This window comes from Phyllopteryx taeniolatus, chromosome 11, assembly GCF_024500385.1.
Source record: "Phyllopteryx taeniolatus isolate TA_2022b chromosome 11, UOR_Ptae_1.2, whole genome shotgun sequence".
Classification (NCBI taxonomy): domain Eukaryota; kingdom Metazoa; phylum Chordata; class Actinopteri; order Syngnathiformes; family Syngnathidae; genus Phyllopteryx; species Phyllopteryx taeniolatus.
The window spans coordinates 14,300,485-14,323,247 of NC_084512.1; the positions used below are offsets into that span (position 1 = coordinate 14,300,485).

The 22,763-nt window shown below is 40.4% G+C and overlaps 1 protein-coding gene across 7 annotated transcripts in view; it reads right to left on the reverse strand.

Annotated features, from left to right (window-relative positions):
- Positions 1-22,763, reverse strand: part of LOC133485892 (collagen alpha-1(XIX) chain-like) — a 150,872-nt gene that overhangs the window by 68,055 nt on the left and 60,054 nt on the right. For all 7 annotated transcript variants that reach the window (XM_061790269.1, XM_061790272.1, XM_061790273.1 and 4 more), the window contains one exon: positions 608-652. In XM_061790269.1, the coding sequence (XP_061646253.1) occupies positions 608-652 (45 nt within the window). The remainder of the gene's footprint in view (positions 1-607; positions 653-22,763) is intronic.

Genomic DNA, 22,763 nt, shown 5'->3' on the forward strand with positions numbered 1-22,763 from the left:
CACACACACACACACACACAAACAGAAGCTTGGATTGTTGAGGAAAAGATGATAACACAAAAATTCAACGGGGCATACAGTCACTTTTTAGCCTTCGCATTAATACAAGCTTTTCATTAATACAAGTGCTTTGTTTCCCTTTTGATAATCTTGATTTGAAATATTTTAAAGTTATCACACCAAAATTCTCACAGATTATATATTACTTTGTTTTCATTAGTCTTAAAACACCACACATACAACATTCAACTGTTATTACAATATATCATATAGCTATTCGGAATTAACCAGTAATTGATTGAGAAATAATAAAAACATGGTCAGACTTCAATGTGATCGACTTTCCCCCTCTCTTTTTTTGTAATGAATTTTGTATGCAATGTTAGTCTGCTATGCTTTTTTGATGGGATGTGGGAATTGTCAAACCAAAATTGGATTAAATTGGTCTTTTAATGACATAAAAGCCAGTAGCTGTTTGTGATTGGGACTAATCTGCAATTGCTGTAGACAGCCATTATAATACATTATACATAAGTACAATTGCATTTTGTAGATTTGGAGGTCGTGTTCTTTTATATAGTTGTGTATGTCAGTGAGTAACACTCACAGGCTTGCCTTCAGGTCCAGGCTTCCCAGTCTTTCCTCTGCGCCCCTACGGAAGATAAAGATGAGAGAGTGAAGATGCAGCAGGTGTTATTCTGCACACATGCTGCCAGCAAATAAGGCTTGACAGCAACTCCTGTCGCACTCTCTAATTTGCTTTTAATTAACAACAGGAAAACAGCTTAATTGCTGCACCCCGTGTGGCCTGCAAGTCTTTGTTCCCTCCTCTGGTTCACTGACTCCTCTTCCAGCTGTGCGAGTCCCTCGTGCATCCATCAAAGCAGAGAGCAAATACAACAGCGAGCCAGCAGAGGCACAGAGCTAGCCAGTATTGACGAGCAATGTCAGGGTGCAGTGATCGTTTTACAAAAAGCAAAAGTCCTTGAAGGTGTACAGGACTTTAAACACTCACATCTTAATGAAGTGTAATGCTTTCTGAACTAAATTAAAGTTAGTATGATTTACAGCATAGGTGTGAAGGAGCGGGTGTTGGGGCAACACACTTTGTGAGAACAATCACAACAGGTAAAGCATCACTGGCTATGCAAGACTTGCAATTAACATGGCTTTCACACATAATCTTCATGGACTTAAAATCAACTCATTTATAAAACACAATGTTTAGCATTACTGTTGTTGGTAGACTTTTAATTCATGTTTTTGTTCCTATTCTCTGGTGCCTTGTGTTGGAGCTGGTATCAAACAACTTTTTGTGACCCAAGGACTTGGCTTGGGATCTTCTGAGACTGTTGTTGTGCTTTTGAGCCCCATAAATAAGAAGAGAAGAAGAGAAGAATCATCTTGATTGTCATGAACATGCATACATGCACACGAAATTTGTTTACTCCATTTTACCCATCACAGTGAACACATACACTTGTTAGTCGAACACATTGAAGCAGGGGGCAACTTAAGCGCCCGGGGAACAGTTTTGGGGTATCGGTGTGTTGCTCAAGGACACCACAGCCGTGAGTCTGGGAAATGTGTAATATTAAACAAGAAGGAGCACCAAGTGTAGACTTAGGTTGACTTCTTCCACTAGCCAGAGTCAGACAATGGATTATTTTTTTGAAGGTTCTACTGTACTTGGCCAGTATTAATTCTCTATACACTTGATTCCCAACCACTGTTTCATTGCACATTAGTGTGTCACAGGTAATTATCCAATTTCACTGAATTGGTCCGTAAATTGCTATTTACTATAAATAATGTATCTTTGTCATTTACATATGTCACTGACGCACAGTGACAGGCAGAACAATTAAATGCTCTTCCACTAGATGGCAAAAGGCATAATTAATCTGTCTCCACCTGTTTTCATTATAAATAATTTAGTCATGACTTCCTGCAATTATACCAGCTTTGTGCTCAATTAAACATTCCCAGATTTCAAATTGAGTAAGTCAATTTAGAATTGATTAAGATAATATTATCATGATTTCAATGAAACTATTGCTTGGATGGTTCGCAATAAGTTTTAAATGTAAAATGTGTGCTTTGGCTCAATAAAGTTTGGGAAACACTTCTGTGCAATCAACAGAATCAATATGTGGTATCTGTATCACAACTAAATGTGATTATGCCTATAATAAGGGTTTCATCATCTTACACGTCATGAGCCATCCTGCAGTACTACGGTTGGAGCCTGGGTGGCGCTTTTCGCCATCTCACCCTTTCTCTCTCCCCTCCCCTCTCTCTCTTTCCAGCACATTCCTCGGCCACGCACTTGTCACCAATCAGCCCTCGTTACCACCTGCATTTAAGCCTGCCTGATCTCAGAAAACCTATTACAGCTTCTCCAGTGGTACAACGGCTCCCCAGTCTCCATGTAAGCTACACAGTTCCTTGTCTCTTTTCTGACCTGGGTGTCTCTCCTTGTCCTCAGTGTTCCCTCCATGTTTCTCACCAAGTGAATTCCTACCGCCACGCCGCCAAGCCAGCCGCCTGCCCTCGTCACCGCCTGCCACGCATTCCCTGCCTCGACAACCCGCCAGCACACCTCAAGGACCATCTACATTTCCCTTTTTCAATAAACTGTTCATCACAACCTCTCAGCCTCCGCCTGCTCTTGGGTCCAGTCTCCATCGGTTCATGACAACACAATTGTTATGATTGATCAATATACTGTACTTCAAATGTGTTTGCATCCGTACTGCTGTGACGAAGATAACACAGTTTGCAAAGAATAACGAAGCAATGCCCCCCAACTGATTCCGCCAATGCTCAATGTATGTCGATTTTGAATAATTGGTATGGATTTTTATGTGAATGCATGACAGCAACAGTGACAAAAGACCAGAATTCACTGAGAGCTGTCGCTTGTAACCATCTGTTTACATAGGTATTCATCTTTTTGTGCTGTGTGGGTTTCATGTAGTCTGCACATGACAGGAATATGTAAACAAACAAAGCAAAGGTGTAGCATAGTAAATTCTAATTCCAGTATTAAAGGTGGTTCTACTCTCGCTTTTCTGTATTCATGCTGTTTGATGTAGCGACATGGCCTTGGCCCAAACCTTTTGATCATCTTTGCGAATTGAAAAATGACGGATAAGGGCGAATGGCAATGATACATTGGAAGAAAAGCTTCCTTCTTCCTTGGTAGCAATGGTAACAGCTACGTTTTTTTATGTGTTTGGATATGCAGGAAGATGATTAAAACAGCAGTATCAATATTATTATTAATAATAATATATTGTATAAACCTTTCAAAGACAACACATCATTAAGGGAGGATGTTGACTTTTCACAATCCATTGTCCATGAATATATGCAAAAACGTCCAACAATTCCGAACTCCGCCATAACCCTTTCTTCACCGAACTGCTCAACAAAAGCAGATTACAGAGATAAGTAATTTACTCATGAATATTTCATGTTATTATTCCAAGAAAGGCATGAATTATTCAGCAGTTGGAATCATTTTTATACATTTGCCCTAACATCCCTTTAAACTGCAAAGTGCATACTGACCGTGTGCTTTGCATATTATAATTAAGATAAATAGTGGTAGTCCAGTCACAGTGCTCAACAAATAAACTCAAAGCTACTAATTTGGGGGCAACTTCCATTTAAATAAACATTAGCCTGAAGACGACATTCAGTTTGTAAACGGTTCAAAAGGTTTGATTTCACATTTGACAAAAACATCCCATATCAGTACTTAACATTTTTTGCTTAATCTTCAAGATGACGGGCAGTGCTGTTTGAACAATGTGTGCTATATACAGTATGTAAGTGGAACTTCGTTGCACACAATACAAAAGTCTGACAAAAAAAAGAATGTGTCCTGACCAAAGCAGTAATCACGGTTTGCGCTGTATTATATATATATATATATATATATATATATATATATATATATATATATATATATATATTTTTTTTAGAAGCATTTCTTGTTTTAAAAGGTGGAATTGTTAAGGGGCTTCATGTAAGTTAACATCAGTCTACTGGAGCCGAGATGCCTGAAATAACATGGCTCGAAAGTCAAAGCGCAAAACAGATTTTGCCTGTCAATTTGTGTTTTATACAAGTATGGAACTTCCTTTTGTGTGATTATTAGCTCCAACTGTCAGTTGTTGTCAGTCTTGTCCTGTTGCCAGCTCTTCTGCCACCTTTGTCATTGTTGTGATTAGTAGGTCCCCAGTTTTCTTTTGTTCAGTGAAGTCGCATTTGCAGTCACCTCATCATGTATGTCTTTATCTTCGTTACAATTCTTACATCACTACATGTTGCTTAGCCTGTATCGTAATGAAATGATATGGAAAGTATTCTAAAGAAATTCATATAGTTATCTGTTAGCTAAATACTGTAACTCCCTGATTATTGTTTCAACCCTCTTCCATGTTCTTAGACCATGCAGACTTGGTTTATTTGCACGTCTTTGCACCAGGATCAACATGCTTCATTATCTTTGATCCACCTTTCAAGGTCTTATGTCCAGCCTCAAAGTGACTACTGTATATTTTCATTTTGGGCTGGTACAGCATCCATCCAACAAAACACCTGACTCAGTAGTGGTTGCTTGCTTGTTTCTGACCTCAATGTAGCTACAGCTCCTTTCTGGTCAAGACAGTAGTAGCTGGGTTTATATGCAGACTTTTCATTTTGATTGAAATCATTCCAAACTAAGATCTCACGTCAGCTATTTACATGTGACGTGATCTATTCCAGTCTGGTCTTTATTTGTGCCACTACAGTTAATCAGAACAGATGTTTTACAGACGGGTGACATGCAAATGTAACATCACGTGATTTATCAAGATGGAAAGTCAGCGGTGTTGTACCTGAATGAGTTCAATGAACCAAGGTTCATGAACTAGTTCATATTTTGTACGAACGTGTACTGAACTTTGTTCATTACTGCCTGATGAACGTAATTGAGACTGCGCTTATTCTGGCGTCAAAGAACGGTTTTCGAACAAAAGTTAATTTTCATTCAAGAGTGCCAGGTTTTGTTAGGGATTCCAGGACAAAGCCTGTCTGAATACAGTGTTTACACGCCTTTATATGTTGGCAGATAAATGCTTGGCAAGCGATTCAGTGCGGCTACAGCCACCATTCATGGCAGGCACATCGCAACTGCGTGAGAACGCGAGCTGCATTCAGGTACACTGCATAAATGTGAGGGAATGTGTTCTTCAGTGGTTCTTTTGTCAAACAGTACATAATTGTAAAAAATTCTTACTAGGAAAATTATTATTTGTATCAGAATGCTTTGGTTAAAACTGTATGATTACACTGTCGTGATATGGAATTTATTTCCTTTTGTAATATAATAATAGATCAAATAAAATATAGTTGTAAATATAGTCAGCCAGAGCTGCTAGAAATGCAAAGTTATCAATGTCCTTTGACAATGTAGAGTCTTCAATCAACCCACCACGCATGATTTTGGGATGTGGGTGGAAACCGGAGTGGCCAGAGAAAACCCACCCAGGCACGGGGAGAACATGCAAACTCCACACAGGCGAGGCCGGGATTTGAATCCCGGTCCCCAGAACAGTGAGGCAGATGTGCTAACCAGTCCATGCCGGCTTGTTTTAATTCCTCATTAAAAAAAAAAGACCATTCAAGCAACAAGTTTTTCCTCATGTTTTTGAGATTGTAGGGTAAAAGCTGCAGCTGGCTCCTAGTGTGGATTGAATGAGTGCCAACAATGGCTAAATGAAATGACAGTATTTTAAGCCCGTCAGCAACATATTGAAAAAAATATAAAAAAAACTATGAAATAGCTAATTTTTGGAAGTTTTTCCTCATGTTTTTGAGATTGTAGGGTAAAAGCTGCAGCTGGCTCCTAGTGTGGATTGAATGGGTGCCAACAATGGCTAAATGAAATGACAGTATTTTAAGCCCGTCAGCAAGCTAATTTTTGGAATGGGGAACTTAGTTCAAAAATTTTGAATTATGAACTATGAACTGAACTAGTTCATTTTTGGGAAAGTGAACTGAACTTTGAACTAGTTCACGTAGAAATGAACTTTCCCAACACTGGAGGTCAGTCGTCTATTTCACACAGACGTTTTTAGTATTTTTACACTTTTAATGAAGAAGCATCTTGATAAAAACAGTTCCAAGTAGTTAAAAACAAGCTTTCTGTCTCAGACCAGCTCAGTTTGGAAGCTGTCATATTTACGTCGACAGAGCATGCACAGATGTACTGCTGCCTGACAATATTGCGAGTGACCGTTTACATGACTTTTGATCGGCTTGGGGAAAGGAATATTCTACCCCTGCGAAACCCGATGGAATTCCATTCGGTTACATTCTCTTTATTCCGATTGAGGAGTTTCGATGGACCATTTTTATTCGGTTTGGGCTTCTAACCCGATTCTAATCTGAATACAAGGCTCCATGTAAACCCAGCTAGTGTCTTCCCTCTTAAGAAGCACTAGATTCTCTTATTATGTTTGATCCCACGTCACAGGCTGTGAGGATACATTTGATACAAGAAACAATTTGAGTCAGGGGTTTTTTCAGTTTCTTAAAAAAACTCTCTCCCATGAGCGCAGGACTGATATTTTTCTGTTGAAGCACGTAGACTCAATGCCAGAGTGCACGTAAGTGTCAGAGGTGAAAAACAGTCCAACGCTGTCTCTAGGCATCAGGGATAAACGCCACACTGGAAGAGGATATTTTAGCTACCGGAAATAAAAGAATGTGGGATAACATTAAAAAAAATGTAAGAGAGGGAAAAAAAGGCTTACTTCATGAACAAGAATCTTTGCAATCATAAAGGGATGGTTAAATGACAAATGCTTTGCATTCCATCAACGTAATGCCACACAATGTTTGCATAAATGTTTTAATAATACAATATGCCAACATGATGGAAATTGTAATTTAAATGCCTCAATAATGGAACACAAAGTAAGCCAAGAAGGTGTGAATCCTTCCGATCGGCAAAGTAAACTTTAATTTACATTTCTAACGCAATGCCCACACTGCGTGTATTCCTATCATCTGAGCCTCTCTCTAGTTTTCTTGTCATCTTTCTATCTCTTGTCTCCTCAAACGCCCTGTTTCTCGTGCACCCAACTTCCAGTGCCTTTTGGATCACCGTGGAAATCTCTGTTGCTATGCAACACACAGTGTCCTATAAATTTGACAACATTCTCATGCTCGATTATTATTTGAGCGCCACAGTGTGAAGTCCTCCTTCAGGTCATAGCAGTAGATTAGAATGAGGGAGGCAAGGGGAGAAATGAGTGGTGAGTGGGAGAGGAGGATAACAAAGAAGAAGGGTAAGGGTTTGTGAAGGAGTGGATTGAGGGAAGCTGAGAGAAAACATGAACTAGCTTGTTGAGTAAATTAAAGATGGACACACATCCACATGTACCCCCTCTGAAAAAGAGCAAACCATAAAAAGTAATAAAGCATACCACGTTAATTGCTGATTCAATAACGGTGGTAGTATTAGGGATGTGAAACAAAGATGCTGCATTATACAGCAACAGACAGGAAAGATGACTGCATTTTTTGGAACTTCTGTCTTAATCCACATGAATCCCAACCCCTGGCTTCAGATCTGCAGTGACTAGTTAAGCATACAAGGGAAGAGTAAACATGGAGCCCAGTCCTGCAACGCGTGCCACAATATGACAGCAAAGTCAACAACAACAGCAACACTGTGGAGGCGCTCCTTGAGGATGATGCCATAATCCTTATCCCAAATGTCAACATATTCTCTGAGACATTCCATATCTGCCTGCTCTTGCTTGCCAAAATAACCTCCGTGGTGTAAAACGGAGAATGCAGAATGTGTTGCGTTTTTGGTAATAAAGCAAATCTAATGTGAAAATAGGAGGTAATCCACCTGGCGAATGCCCCTGTTGAGTGGGGTCACGAGATAAGGCCTTTTGAAATGAGCTCAACAGGATCCATCCAGCTCAAGATGGGTGAACATACTCTCATACAGTACAGATATCACTTATGCTGTTATATCATATTTCCAGTTAGTAGGTTATCTATTTAATGGTATTAGTTTTTCTATTGGCAGGCATACACAAAAACACAAGGCTGATTTTCACAGTTCATTCCAGTTTAAAATGACAAAAACGCAGAGAGTTCACGCCAATTGAAAGCACTTCAGGATGCTTGCTTCACATTTTTATTTCAGGTGGTCTCACAAATTTGTTAAGATGAATATGGATCCTCTTCAGGTTAAAGTAGAACATTTGTAAACACCATTTGAGATCTCCAAGCTGTTATTGTTGTTTTTACATTATTTATTTAGTAGAATGTAAAGAGATTCATATCTATACTCATACAGTATATACAGTATATCACCATCTATTTGAGAAGGCTTTATTTGTCCAAATGCTTTTGTGTAAGAGTGGAGCTAGACAACCAGTCTCATGACTGGTCAATTGTAACTGCCACTTCTGTGATATAATGGGAACTTATTCTGTCTCTGCCTCACATTAGCACTTACTATGTCCTTTAATTTGTAGTTCCTCTTAATAATGCAGGTTTTCCAGACACACCAGCCTGAACAGCAACCAACGAATATTTGAGGAAATGGGATCTATTATAGTGGAGTCTGTTGTGAGGATACAAAGAATAAGATTCACTCGCAGGCCACATAGATTTTGGGCTTGAAATAAGTTCCTTTGACGTCTATCAAAAACCATCAGTCAAAAATTAGACCTAACCCTGTATTTGTCTACCAGATCCTGACCTTTCCATGCAGCCTGGTTGCTAGTCCAAACATCGACCGTCGATGCTCTTGGCAGCAGAAATCTTTGCTTTTCATTTCCTCTGCTTGTCTCCTGTGTGACAACCAAGTTTAATGTCCTGGAGGCTAAACTTTCTGACATTAGCGAGCCAAGTTGATTTGCTCCAATGTTATGTAGCTCATAGGAGAGCTGACCTTTTCTTGACTGAAAGACTCATATGACACTCACACTCTTTCTGCCTGAGCAGAGAATACGTCTGCCTCTGGGGACATGTACTCAGGCTACCTGAGCCTTTGTCTGAACGCTGCACAGGAGTTCACTGGAAATTTGCCATCAGCTGCAGCTGTATTTGCTAGGTAAACAAATGTAGACAAACCAGCGAACATGTCCTTATATCAATGAGTTAATTAAAAATGTACAGAACAAGCCGTGCATGTCTTTTTGCTCTAAACTAATGAATACCTTGTCAAGTTACATGCACACCAAAAAGCAATATGTATTGCAGTATTTTCCATTCATTCCATTTTGTTTCTATCCATTCCATTTTGCTTCTCCCCAGTACTACCTGGTAATTGAATAATTTTAAGAGCAGTGAATGTATCCTAAAATGCTTTTTTTTTTTTTTTTGCAAGATATGGCATATAAAAACTTGTGAACATTATGGTTTGCTAGTCCACTGCCTCTCATGAGTCTACTACTACCAGTCACTAGATAAGTATGCCCATAACAACAACTTGTCTCTAAAAATATCGAGGAAATGTGTCATATTCATACATTTGTCTTTCTATTTCATTGTAGTTTTAATGAATGCATATTTGCATAAGATATACAGTATATCTCACCTAACACTGTCTTTGTTTGTTGTTAAATGTTTTAAAATTAACAAAAACAATATTTATTTATTTTTTCTTGTTAAAAAACATGCTCATATGCAATATTATGACCTATGCTCTATGGCAAAATATGGTGTTTTTGGCAAAAAGTATTTCTGGCGCAAATGGATGTGCAGCATGTCTATCATGTTTGTGGAACACATAGTAACACTCATGTTGCCTAAAAATAATCCAGTTATGAATGGAAAATACAAATCAACTTTTGTGCAGAGTAAAGCTAAAGTAAAACACACGCATGCACGCACGAGCACACGCACACAAACACACACCCACACATACACACACACGCACACCTACCCACACACACACACACACAACATTAAGCGTTATAAACACATATTCCACCCCGGGCATTAAGTAAATTAAACTCATGGCGTAGCTTTAGAAGAGTTGAGCAAGCGGGCATGGGCATTTGTCTTTATGCGATGGTTCCTTCCACTTGTTTATGCATTTTCAGTTTACATCTCTGAAATGAGCCAACTGGGCCGTTTATTTGTTGGAGTGTTGTGCGCCTGTGGTCTGGAAATGTATTTCTAAGGGTGGGTAATGAATTTGTGCATATTGCTGTGGAGGCGCAAAATGTTTGAGTTTGAGAGCAGTCAGCTCACTTAACACATGGGATGGCCAGCAGATGTGTGCATACAGTACTTTGACAGAATGTTATGTGACTGTAATATGCAAATGATCAACACTGTTTTCTTATTTTTATTTCTGTTTTGATTATTTTTAATACTTATCTCACTGGCTTAAATAAATAGACTCACACATTGATTACAAAATATATGTTTGCCCTGGAAAGGCTACGCTGCAGTGGGGTGTGGGGTTACTGCCTGCGAATGCCTCCCTTGACGTTGGCACTCCATTTTTCATCTAACCTTTATACCTTGAGGACAACTTTATGGGAACAGTTTTGGGAAATGCTCTTTTCTGTTCCTTTACTCTTTGGATGGGCTTGGTGTGGAACACCTTGCACAGAACCCTGACCTCAACCCAATCAAATACTGTATCTTTGGAATGAACTAGAACAGCGATAGTAAGCCATTTCAGTTCACCATTTGACCTCACGTAGGTGTTTTTCTAGAATGAATGAAAAAAATGCAGTGATAAAATACTTTTGTCTTTCTGTCTAATTGTCTAAGAGACCATAATATTCAATATTTTCAAATGGAGAAAAATATCCAAGCCATCCGAAGTACAAGTACAAGTATTATAAGATCCACTCACATTGATATCACATTAAGAAAGATATTAAGTGAATTCACACCTATACAGTTCGAGGTGTCAGATTAACTTTTTCGCTGCCATTGGCCAACGATTCTATGAAACGTATGCTGCTTGCGCTTCTTCTTGGTAATGTCAGAAAGCCCCAATGCAGAGACCACAGCTTTACTTGCACCTCATTATGGCTGCAATTAGATATCGATGGTGTAAATTGTCAACTTTGACTGTCCATGCTGGAGGCCATCTAAGGACACTGCACATGCTCAGGAAAGAGCCCAGGCACTGGAGCTTGCAGAGATCCCTTGCACTTTGTAAAAGCTTCAATAAAATAGGATTTGTTCCAGTTGTTTACTGAGGGTTAAGAGGAGAGGATGGGGCAGGAAGAGAACGGCAAAGCCGACAGCTGCCTGGCAGGGGCTCAAGTGCAGCTTAGCATTTTACCATTCTGACTGGCACACAATGCTCCTCTTTAACTCCCAACCATCTAAATATTCAGGGTGGTATAAAGAGATGGCTGACACTGCAGCCGACGTAAGACACAGCTCAGTTGATCAAGATTGCACATACAGACATTTGGCTAAAGCTTTCTATGAAGACATTTTGCTCTTCGACTCAGCCATGCGCCCCTTGTACATGTGCCACTAGATGGCAAACTAGCTTCATCGCAAAGCCAGCCAGGGAGCCTGTAAATTCTCTTCTAAAGAGGATGGATGGCCTCAATGCATGAATGTATGATGCTTGTTGGGTAACATCTCTAATTAGGCAGTACGGCAATTAGACACTGAATAACGTACAGTAAAGGAGATTGGTCTGAAGAGGGCTGAAAAAGAATGAGAGAAGATGGAAAAAAACGGGAGAGAACACCAAAAATTGTTTTTGCCCGTACACACAAAAGGGACACAGGTGGCCATATAAAACAGCAGCTTATCATTGGGTAAAATACAGTATATTATTGAGCAACTTCAGCAAACTTCCAAGCTCTTGCTACCGCACAGCAGGCACACACCAAACAGAGCTGTAGGCAAACAGGAAATGCAGACAGTGGATGTCTAGAGGAACAAAGCCAATTCAGTCCCATGGGTGTCTATTTTACAACAGCCACATATTCACTGATGAGTTTTAAGAGCTCATTGACTTTAACAACTGCTAAGGAGAGGGAAGAGGGGGTGATGATATTATGGGAATTTGAATTTTTCAGCAGTGAAGATGATAAATCTACATTAAACTATGAATCAGATGAATGTCTTTGCAGTCTTTCACTGCATGCTGCTTCCGGTTGTCTGTTTGCTTTTGGAATGTTCTCAGCCCATAATGAATGCAGTTATTAGTTTTGGCGAGCAGAAATTTCAGTCTCCTCTGGACTTTTGGCTGCATTATTCATCCAGATTGCTCCCTTCTTATGTTTACAGAGTGCGGGTGTATCATGAATGCATTCTCCAATAAGTGAAGAGGACAGGCTCAAAGATCTACTTTGAATTAAACCCTGGTTCATTTTATCAAGCAAATATTTGAGGTCAAAGAGAATGCACTGTGAAAATATCCACAGGGTGCACTGTAGCGAGTCTTATGCTTCATATCACCCACCATGCATAACAGATTACACTAAGGTCCCACACACTACCATCTGTATAATATCAGGTCAGTGCAAATGCTGCTTCCGAGCTTGCTATTACAGTGGACACAGATGAATGTGCCTAAATTGGTCACAGGCAGGATGAGAGGATGGAGGATGTAAGATTCAGTCTCCCACTACCACGTCTCTGTGTGTTCTGCAGTGTTCTGGGCTGCATTGACTCCTGAAACCACCTCAAAACGCCCCTCTATCCACTCCACCCCCCCATCATTGCACTCTTAGGTCTCTGTGCCCGCCCTCTGCCTTTTAGCCGAGGCAACAGTTTGCATAAACAGAGCTTACTGCAGGGGCATGCATCAATCCATGCCTCCTGCATCCGAAATGCCCTTTTGAAAGGATTTACATTCTCAGCATTTCCTTGCCTTCACCTTAAAAGTGACCCAAAATGCCACGAGAGCATCTTTGTACATAGCTAGACAGTTTGGAGCCAGAGAAAGCTCATTGTTAGGATAACTGCTGCCATGGTGTGAAGCACGAAACATGAAAGAGTCATAGAGGCCAATCACCCTCTGCCCGGCTACATAGCAGCCAGGTTTAGAGTCGGGTGCATATGACACTCAAGTAGGTGTTGTTAAGCTCTGGCAAGAGTTAGAGGAACCATTATGGAGCAGGGAGGATAAATGCAAAACACATCACTCTCATTGTCGCTTTCCAATGACAACCTCTTAAGTCTACTGTAAAACAATTTTGACTTTAACATGATGAGATTCGCCCTGCGATAGGCTGCCGACCGGTTCAGAGTGTACCCCGCCTCCCACCCGAAGATAGCTGGGATGGGCTCCAGCAGCCCGCGACCCTAGTGAGGATAAGCGGTAAAGAAAATGGATGGCTGGATGGATGATGAGATTCTCTATGTTGTTTTTTGTGACTACATGGTGACTAAATAACCTTGTCAAGTCTTAGCAATTGTCCATCACAAAATCTACTGAAGACCACACATCACCAATTCATCTGTTTTGAAGATGGGTGATCACTCACAACACATACTGTAATAAAAATAGCTATTTAAACGAATGCATGTAAAATATCACTGCGATGTTCAAATGACATCGCAACATTTGTTGAAACCATTTACTCTGATACCGACTGTTACAAGCTGAAAGGAACACAAATCACCGGTAAGCCATCATTTAATGTACACATGCAGTATACCTCAATCAGACTGTGGAAATATTTCAACATATTAAACAAACACAAACAAGAAAGTAATTTGGTTGTTAAAAGACAGATTTACGGTATGTTTCTGGTGCTAAAGCTGTCCAACTAGAGTTGTTTCTAATGTTTTATATGAAATTATTGATTATTGACTATTGAACAGTTTGGTTAAACTTTCACCTGTGGAGTACACACAGTTAATTGTAATAGCTCAGCTTCTAATCACATTATCCAGGTGTCTTTTCTAAATCATGAAATATGCATCCATCCACAAAAGCACTCATCCCCATCAGAGGCGGGGGTGAACATAGGCCTATTCCAGCTGACTTTGGGCAGTAGGTGGAGTACACCCTGGACTGGTTGGCAGCCAATCACAGGGCACCATAAAATATTTATTTCGTATGATTTGGACAAAGTACTTTAAAAGTACTCTTTCAGTTGGAATAACTCAATAATAAAGGCCATGTAAACTCATGAACTAATCGAGTTTTTGTTTGGTCATTGTGTGTTGCAGCTCTGACGTTTGGGAGTGTCTCAGGGTCTCAGATATATGTATGAGAGACATGATGAGGACAACAGCAAAGTTTCCAATGCTCATAGGATATGTTGAATGACATTATCCGTTGCTTAACACCCCTTTCTTCTCACATGTGCGCAAAGACACGACAAAAGGTAGAGCACAATGCCCAATCAAAGTGGTCCTCTCCACGTCATTCGCTCTTGTAATTAATGTTTATTCTGAACAACCGCAGATGTAGTCGTACTGGACCTCTCTGGGAATGGCGACGAGTCAGACAGATAAATCAAAACCTCGGTGCATCTGTCTTTGTGAGAGGCAAACGTTTCCCCCGTAACCTTCTTCTTTCCCAACGGCCCAAAATGTGAGACTATTTCGCAGCCAATCAGGTCAAACCTTTGTTTCATTCCCCCCTCCCAATGTACTTGACATTGACAAGATTAATTGCTTTGTGCACTGGGCAAATGTGTTACCTCCTGGTGTAATACAGGTGTCAGAAGTGTGACTCTCTGGATTTCCTTAATATGAAATTGAAGGGGATAAGAATAACCTGTTCCTGTCATGTACGTGGTTAGGGCGAAGGCGAGTAACGCAAGGCAAGAACATGGTGGACCCAATTGCAGGGAAGCAGGGAGGCAAGGCAGGAGTGCGGGAGTCTCAAAATAATAATATTTAATCTTCAAAAAGGGAAAACAAGGATATTGGATAATGCAAAACTGAACGAAGTCCCACAACAGATAATCAAACCAAAGTAACAAAGAAACACTTGAATATCTAAAACTGGAAACAAACTATGACCTGTGAGTAAGACGTGGAATAGATAGGGAAAATGACACCTGACAATGACATACCACAATGATAAAGACAACTGATGACTATGACATGGCAAAGACATGTGACAACGACAATGAACCGACAAGAACTGAAAGAAACCAGGGAACTAAATACAAACAAATTGACGAGACAACGAGGAACACCTGGACAAGACACGAGTGGCTGGAGAGAGCTGATTGGTCGACACAAAGTAAACGAGAACAGGTGGACACAACAACCTAATGAGCACACGACAAACATGGAACACAGGAAAACATGGAACAAAACTAAACACAACCCAAACCAAAACACAGACCATGACAGTTCCATTTCACCCAATGAAGGGTTGACGAAGCCCAGCTCCCCCACCAAGCTTGTAAAGTCTCACAGGGTGTAAATCTTGCCATAAAGTCTCAGCTGTGAGCCCTGTTGACCTGTAATTTTTTCTCTCTGTGTTGCTATGTCATTGAGCTTCAAAGCCCGCGTCCAAACTGTAATTACACATAATCACACCATTTAAATACTACTACAAGGGCAAAAGACAAATGATGCAATCATCAACTGCACCTGAAGGATTTAAATGAATTTTTCTTTCTTTTCAAATTTTGATTTGAAAAACAACCATCATCAGGATTTTGATTGTAGTCTGGTTTGTTGTAATGTGAATCATGAGTCTGTCATTTTCATTGTGATCCTGATCACCTACTTTAGTGGTCAATAATATCGGTGGACCAGGCAGGACACCTCTTATGTGTTAGCCCGAGCAACAGTAATAATCATAATAACAGTAAACAGTCATCCACAGTGTTGGGCCTTCTTTGGGGAGTATTTCACACATCATAATAGAGCCATGGGGTCACAGAGCATCTTTTTGAGAGCTCTTTAGTATGCTAAAAGAAGAACAAAAAAGCTAATTATTCCATAGTGGTGCTTTAGGTGCAAAGTGAACAATACATGGTATTATTTCTTTAATATTTGCCAAAATAAACACCACAAAACTAATATGCACAGTAATGTATGGATAACTGCCATGATATCCTCCTGCCTCAACTTTCAAAGTGAATCCAGCAATTAAAATTTTGGAGAGTTGCATTCAGATGATTTTGATGGGAATAGGCAGTATCTTTCAACAGAGTTTTATCAATGTTATAACGATTAGGTGAACATGAAATAGCACCACTTCAAGTGATGAAATTTACTGCATTGCCCAATTCAGCCACAGCCTCCCAAGGAGAGCGTCTGGCAGGAAGGCTGGTGTGCTCACCGGGGACTCGTTACCTAATAATCTGGCCCTGCAGGTGTTCCCGTGGAGGTCAACAATCTGTTAGAGTGGCATCAGAGCTCAATGTCTGCCTCCAGGAAACCACCTTCCTGGGCTCCAGTGCCCTCAGATCAAACTACAACTCTTTCACTATGTGTGACACTTCTCTAGTGTCTCCTGGCCAAGTTCATCACATATTAATGACATATTTTATACAGCATTTTATATAATTTTATACAATTATAACAACTAATTTGCTTGAGTGTCCATTAAATGAGATGCATTTGGGAACAGCATAATTAATATGAAAAATTCCTTCCGCCACCAAATAGAAAACTAAGTACTGGTATCCATACACTGGCATATGAATACACATGAACCATGAAATAATCAAGTCAAATCAAATAAAAATGCTCAAGATGGGATTTAACATTTTTAAAACTTCAGAATTCAAAACAGAGCCATTTCCATGATGTCAAGCAAGGCATCAGCATATCACGAGATCTCAACTCAGTCGCTATTGCGATATTAGCCATTCGAACTGCTCTAAGTGCTAGAGGACTCTGCATCTTTTTGCACAATTGTTGTTTGTTGTTGTTTTTTGTCAATGTCTTTATGTCTCCAAAGTGTTCTGTAAATTGACTGTCTGTTGTACTAGAGCGGCTCCAACTACCGGAGACAAATTCCTTGTGTGTTTTGGACATACTTGGCAAATAAAGATGATTCTGATTATGATTCTGATTCTGATTAAAAGTTGGTTTGTTCTTGGCCTTTTTGCAGTTTTGTGCTGCAGTCATGGATGACATCATCGTACCTCACAGCAGATCAGTTCAGCGCGCATCAAATTATTAACATACATATTTTGCTATTTGTTTGTTTGTTTTACAACACTTATTCTTAAGGATCAACCCCAACAAAGGATTTTATGACCAGAGGTTGTCACGTTTTGTCAATGTTAAGGCAAGTTTGCTGTTTTCTACATTTTACCATGGTGAACTACTTTTTACATTTCTTTGTAAAAGAATGAGATGTATGAAGCATATATACAGTATAACACAAATCCCCTTGCCATGAAAACATCATTTGTGGAGTGAGTGTTTTATTGTTAAACGTAACAGTTGTTAACTTAAAAACATATCTTTAGTTTTACAGTAGTGGCCGTTTGACCCTGGAATTGATTATTTTATTATTTTTCTCATTTCTTATAGGGAACATATTTAAAAACAAACCTGAGATAAAATGTAGAGGTTCTAATGCAATTACAATGTATACAATGTAAATTCAACAGGCAAAGAGCAAAAAATTTAAAAGCGGAGTGAACAAAATTTTGTACACCCCATGATTCAATATCTTGTACAGCCACCTTTATCAGCAATAACCTCAAGTACTCTGTATTTAACTCTACTGTGCTGCATCTCATCTCACTGTATCTCAAAAAGCTACAATATGCAAAGTGGCTTTGCGGTAAGAGAAAATGGGTTGAACAGTTGGCTAGAAAATAACATAAGTGAAAGGTTACACACTGTAGTTGTTCCCTGTGCTGGTATAAAAAAAGAAGGATTTGAGCAGAGGATCAGTGCAAAGAAGAGAAACAACCTTTGACATGTATCGGCACAATGTCACAGAAGGGAAATGTGGGAAAAGAAAATATAAGGGGTTTAAAGACAGCTGTCTCAGTTTTTCAGCAAGTGGCTATCACTTCTGCCCTGCAATTGGCTGGCAACCAGTTCAGGGTGTACCCTGCCTTCTGCCCGATGATAGCTGGGATAGGCTCCAGCACGCCCGTGTCCCTAGTGAGGAGAAGCGGCTCAGAATATGGATGGATGGATGGATGGATGGCTATCACTTAGAAATGACAGCTATTACGACTCTCTTCTTGGAGAAGTCCGGTTACCAAACGCAGAGGACACAGATCTCTTTTCAACCTTTTTGACAGATTATTTACGCATCATTTTAAAATGCTCCAGCAACCGTTGTGGATGGAAGTTTAGATTCGGGGTCTTGAGGGGATGCGTAAAAACTGCCTTAATTGCAAAACAAACAAACAAAAAAATGTGCGTGTGGTATTAAATGATTTGGTGACAGTGTTTGGATGTGCGCTAAATGTATTGGCTGCATGTCATTTCACACATTGAATGGCTTCTAGCATGGGGATCTCATTTGAATAAGCAGCCTCATACAAGAGCTACAGCATGTGAATGCACAGAAAATAGAGTGTACCGTACACAAAAACTAATAAGTGAGGTATTAACACCTGTGACAGAACACAAATAAAGCATAATTGTATACTTTATATTTAGAGTACTTTCTGAAATGCAGTCAATATGGAATGATTGTGCATGTGTTTTTTGTTGCTGTTATGAGCAGTGTCAAAGTTTTTGCGTTGTGTTGTGATCTCTTGACATGTGAGGACTACTTCTCATTAGACACCTTGTGATCCCCCCATATCCCTGATAGAGGTGTGTTGAATATGACAGGAACCTTTTTTTCACAGCATAAATACTGGAAATAATTGTGAGTCAGCCAGTATAGAATACTGGTTGCTATTTTGCAGGAAATCATGCAAAATAAAACATCTGTTTCTCTGTTTTATCATGAGCAAATAATAGCAACCACTTTGCTCTTTAAGTGAAGCTAAATTAATTAACGTCTGACTGTATTTTAAATAAATGAATGAGTCGGAAGTTTGCCACTGCCTAATTCAGTGGGTGACATCTGTTGACAGAGTAGGTTCCAGTGCTCTGTTTCCTCTAGGGCAATCTGGAATTTCATCATCCCTCCATAGCTTTCTGAAAGGCAGCTACTGGATGTCCAATGAGAACAAATAGTGGCGTACCAATTGCGTAAAAGCTGAACTTTTCTAATAGAAAAGGCACCAAAATACGGTTGTAGTAAATTTGCTGTGTTGTGGTCCAACAACATTTATTGAATGGTTAGTGTAAATTCAATTAATAAAGCTTGACTTGGTATTTATGGATTAGAAATCCAAGATCCACCTTGAAATTGGGGATTTCTTTGGGTGATTTTTAAAAAATAATCCACAGGAACCTAAAGCCTCTCTCAGAGATGTGAATACAAAATGACTAAACCACCACTATTCTGCGCCAACTAGATAACAGTTGTTCGGAAACCTGTGAATCAAGTTTAACATTCTTGTGTATTTAGCCTTAAGGATCCACATGCAACCAAGCACAGATTGTCAGTCTTGTTTGGTACCAAGAATATTTTGCTGCCATACATTGCCAAATATTTCTACCACAAAATGTCATATCAAGAGTGTATGCAAACACAACTTGATTTCTCTGTCACAATGCAGTGTTGAAAAATATGAGCTACTGCCACAGGCACAGGCTGGAGCCTATCCCAGCTGTCATCGGGCAGGAGGCAGGGTACACCCTGATCTGGTTGCCAGCCAATCATAGAATATCCAAACAGTAGTTGAATATCTCAATTTTTTGTATTCATCACATTCTGATTATTTTATTTTTCAATAAATAAATGAGAACAATAAGACTTAAGCATGCTAAAAGTTGTGTTTGCATATTTTACACCAGCCCCGGTATGTTTGTGATTGCACAAAATAAAGTCAGTTCATTTAAGCAGACCCACCTGTTTGACCATTTACGGTCTAAACTGAGTTTTGCAAAGTCTTTACTCTGGCCTGAGTTTTCCACAATGTCAGACTTTATTTAACCTAAAACACAGTTTGAGTGTGGGTGAATGGCCAAAAGGAAATTTTAAGATAAGGGAATTCAAATGATTGACCAGTTCTTCAGGCAATTCTCACGTTGTGTTGAAAGGTCATGATCTTTTTTGTTTGTTTGTTTCTAGTGTGAGATTATGTTTTACCACAGATTTTTTTCCTCACACCTACCTGTCAACCTTCCATTTTTTGGCACTGTATGCTGTATGGGCGGCACGGTGGACCACTGGTTAGAGCGTCAGCCTCACAGTTCTGAGGACCAGGGTTCAATCCCCGGCCCCGCCTGTGTGGAGTTTGCATGTTCTCCCCGTGCCTGCGTGGGTTTTCTCCGGGCACTCCGGTTTCCTCCCACATCCCAAAAACATGCATTAATTGGAGACTCTAAATTGCCCGTAGGTGTGACCGTGAGTGCGAATGGTTGTTTGTTTGTATGTGCCCTGCGATTGGCTGGCAACCAGTTCAGGGTGTATTCCGCCTCCTGCCCGATGACAGCTGGGATAGGCTCCAGGACACCCGTGACCCTAGTGAGGAGAAGCGGCTCAGAAAATGGATGGATGGATGGATGGATGCTGTATGAGCACACTGTTACTCACACAAATAACTAAAGTAAATAGCGTCATTCTGTCCCCCTACTCAAACCATACTGAAGATCCTATGATGGCAATGCAGAACTTAGCAGACCATCGCAGCTTTGTTCCATGCACTCCCAAAGTCTTTCTGTTTGGCTACCATTATGTGCCACTTCCTTCCATTATAGATAAAAACCAAGCCGCATCACCATTAATGGCAATGTGAAATGCAGGGGCTATACTGTACTTTCTCATCAATTTCTAGACAATTGGAGAGGCCCTTACCCCTGACCAACTGAAGTGGTCATCCATCATCATAAGATAAAATCCAGAATCTGTGTTAGACTTTGGATGACTGTCCTCGCTGTATAGTATATCCTTCTTTAAACCTCAAATTATGGGCGAGGAGGTGGGGGTTAGGGGGATCGTGTGTGTGTGTGTGGGGGGGGGGGGGGGGGGGGGGGGGGGCGGGGCACTGGCATGTCCCCACCATAATGTCCTCCACATCTCCTTGAAGCAACTCTAAGTGGCTTAGAGTGGTCTTATTTCTCTCCACCCTAAATTGAAGTAGACAGTGTAAGAGATGGTCTGTCTTGAATGTAAGGCCTTGTGAAAGCTTTCCACTGCCGGCTATTTCATGAAGGATGTGGTGTGGTCAGGTCAGCACCCGTCAAAATATTCTGCGTCATTTTGGCACAGCTATGAGTCTTAGCTGAACCAATGAGTTGCAAGAGTGGGCAAGAGTCGCTAATTAGGTGAGAGTCTAATGCTGTTTCAGCTCGGCCACAAGTGATCCCTTGATAATGATACACGTCCACTCAACTAAAATAAGCTGTCAGGCTGCGAACACACAGGTTGGCTGACAAATCTGTAGTCACATGTGACTCCTAAAACTAAGAATAATCAGAAATCACAGGCCATTAACATGAACAGTCGCCAGGAGTTATAGCTCAAGTACTTTTAAAAGTAAAACTAAACACATTTTTAAGTTTCTGCAACATGATCAATGATTGCAAACTTGGTTCTTGAGTCACCTATGCCTGGTTTCCTGTTGTGATATACAGCATGTCACAAAAGGGAGTGTACCCCTTACATTTTTGTATTTTTAAAAATTTATTAACTTTTTATCAGACAACACTGAATAAATTACACTTTCCTACAATGTAAAGTAGTCAGTGTAAAGTTTTCAAAATAATTAATGTCTTAACAGCTGACACCAAATATTCGTACACCCCAAACAGAAAGTGCCTAAATTGGGCCCAAACTGTCAATATTTCGGTGGCCACCATTATATTCCAGCACTGCCTTAAGCCTCTTGGCCATGGAGTTTACCAGAGCTTCCCGGGTCGCCAATGGTATGCTTTTTCACTCCTCCACGACAACATCACAGAGCTGGTGGATGTTAGAGACCTTGTGCTATGCAACTTCCATTTCAGGATGCTCCACAGATGATCCATATAGTTACGGTCTGGACAGATGCTTGGCCAGTCCATCACCTTTACCCTCAGCTAATTAATAAGTGGCCATCTTGGAGGTGTGTCCAGGATTGTTATCATGTTGGAATACTGCCTGGCAGCCCAGTTTCCGAAGGGTAGGGATCATGAGCCGCTTCAGTATGTCACAGTACATGTTGGCATTCATGGTTCTGTCAATGAACTGTTGCTCCCCAGTGCCGGCAGCAGAAATGCAGCCCCAGACCATGACACTTCCACCACCATGCATGAGTGTAGGCAAGAAACACTTGTTGTTGTACTCCTCACTTGAACCAAATAAGTTTATGTTGATCTCATTACACCACAGGACATGGTTCCAGTAATCAGTGTCGATAGCTTGTCTTCAGCAAACTGTTTGTGGCCGTTTTGGTGCATCTTTAAAAGAGGCTTCCTTCGAGGATACCCATGCGAACCATTATGATGCTGTGTGTCGTGTATAGTATGAGCGCTGACAGGCTGACCCTCCACCCCTTCAACCACTGCAGCAAAGCTGGCCGCACTCATACATTTATTTTTCCAAAGGCATCTTCTGGGTATGACGCTGAGCACGTGTACTTAACTTTTGGTTGACCATGGCGTGGCCTGTTCTGAGGGGAACCTGTCCTGTTAAACCGCTGGTCAGTTTCAGGGTGTTGGCTATCTTCTTCTAGCTTGGGTAATCTTTATGAAGAGAAACAATTCATTTTGTTCAGGTCCAGAGTTCCATCAAATGAGGGTCCAAA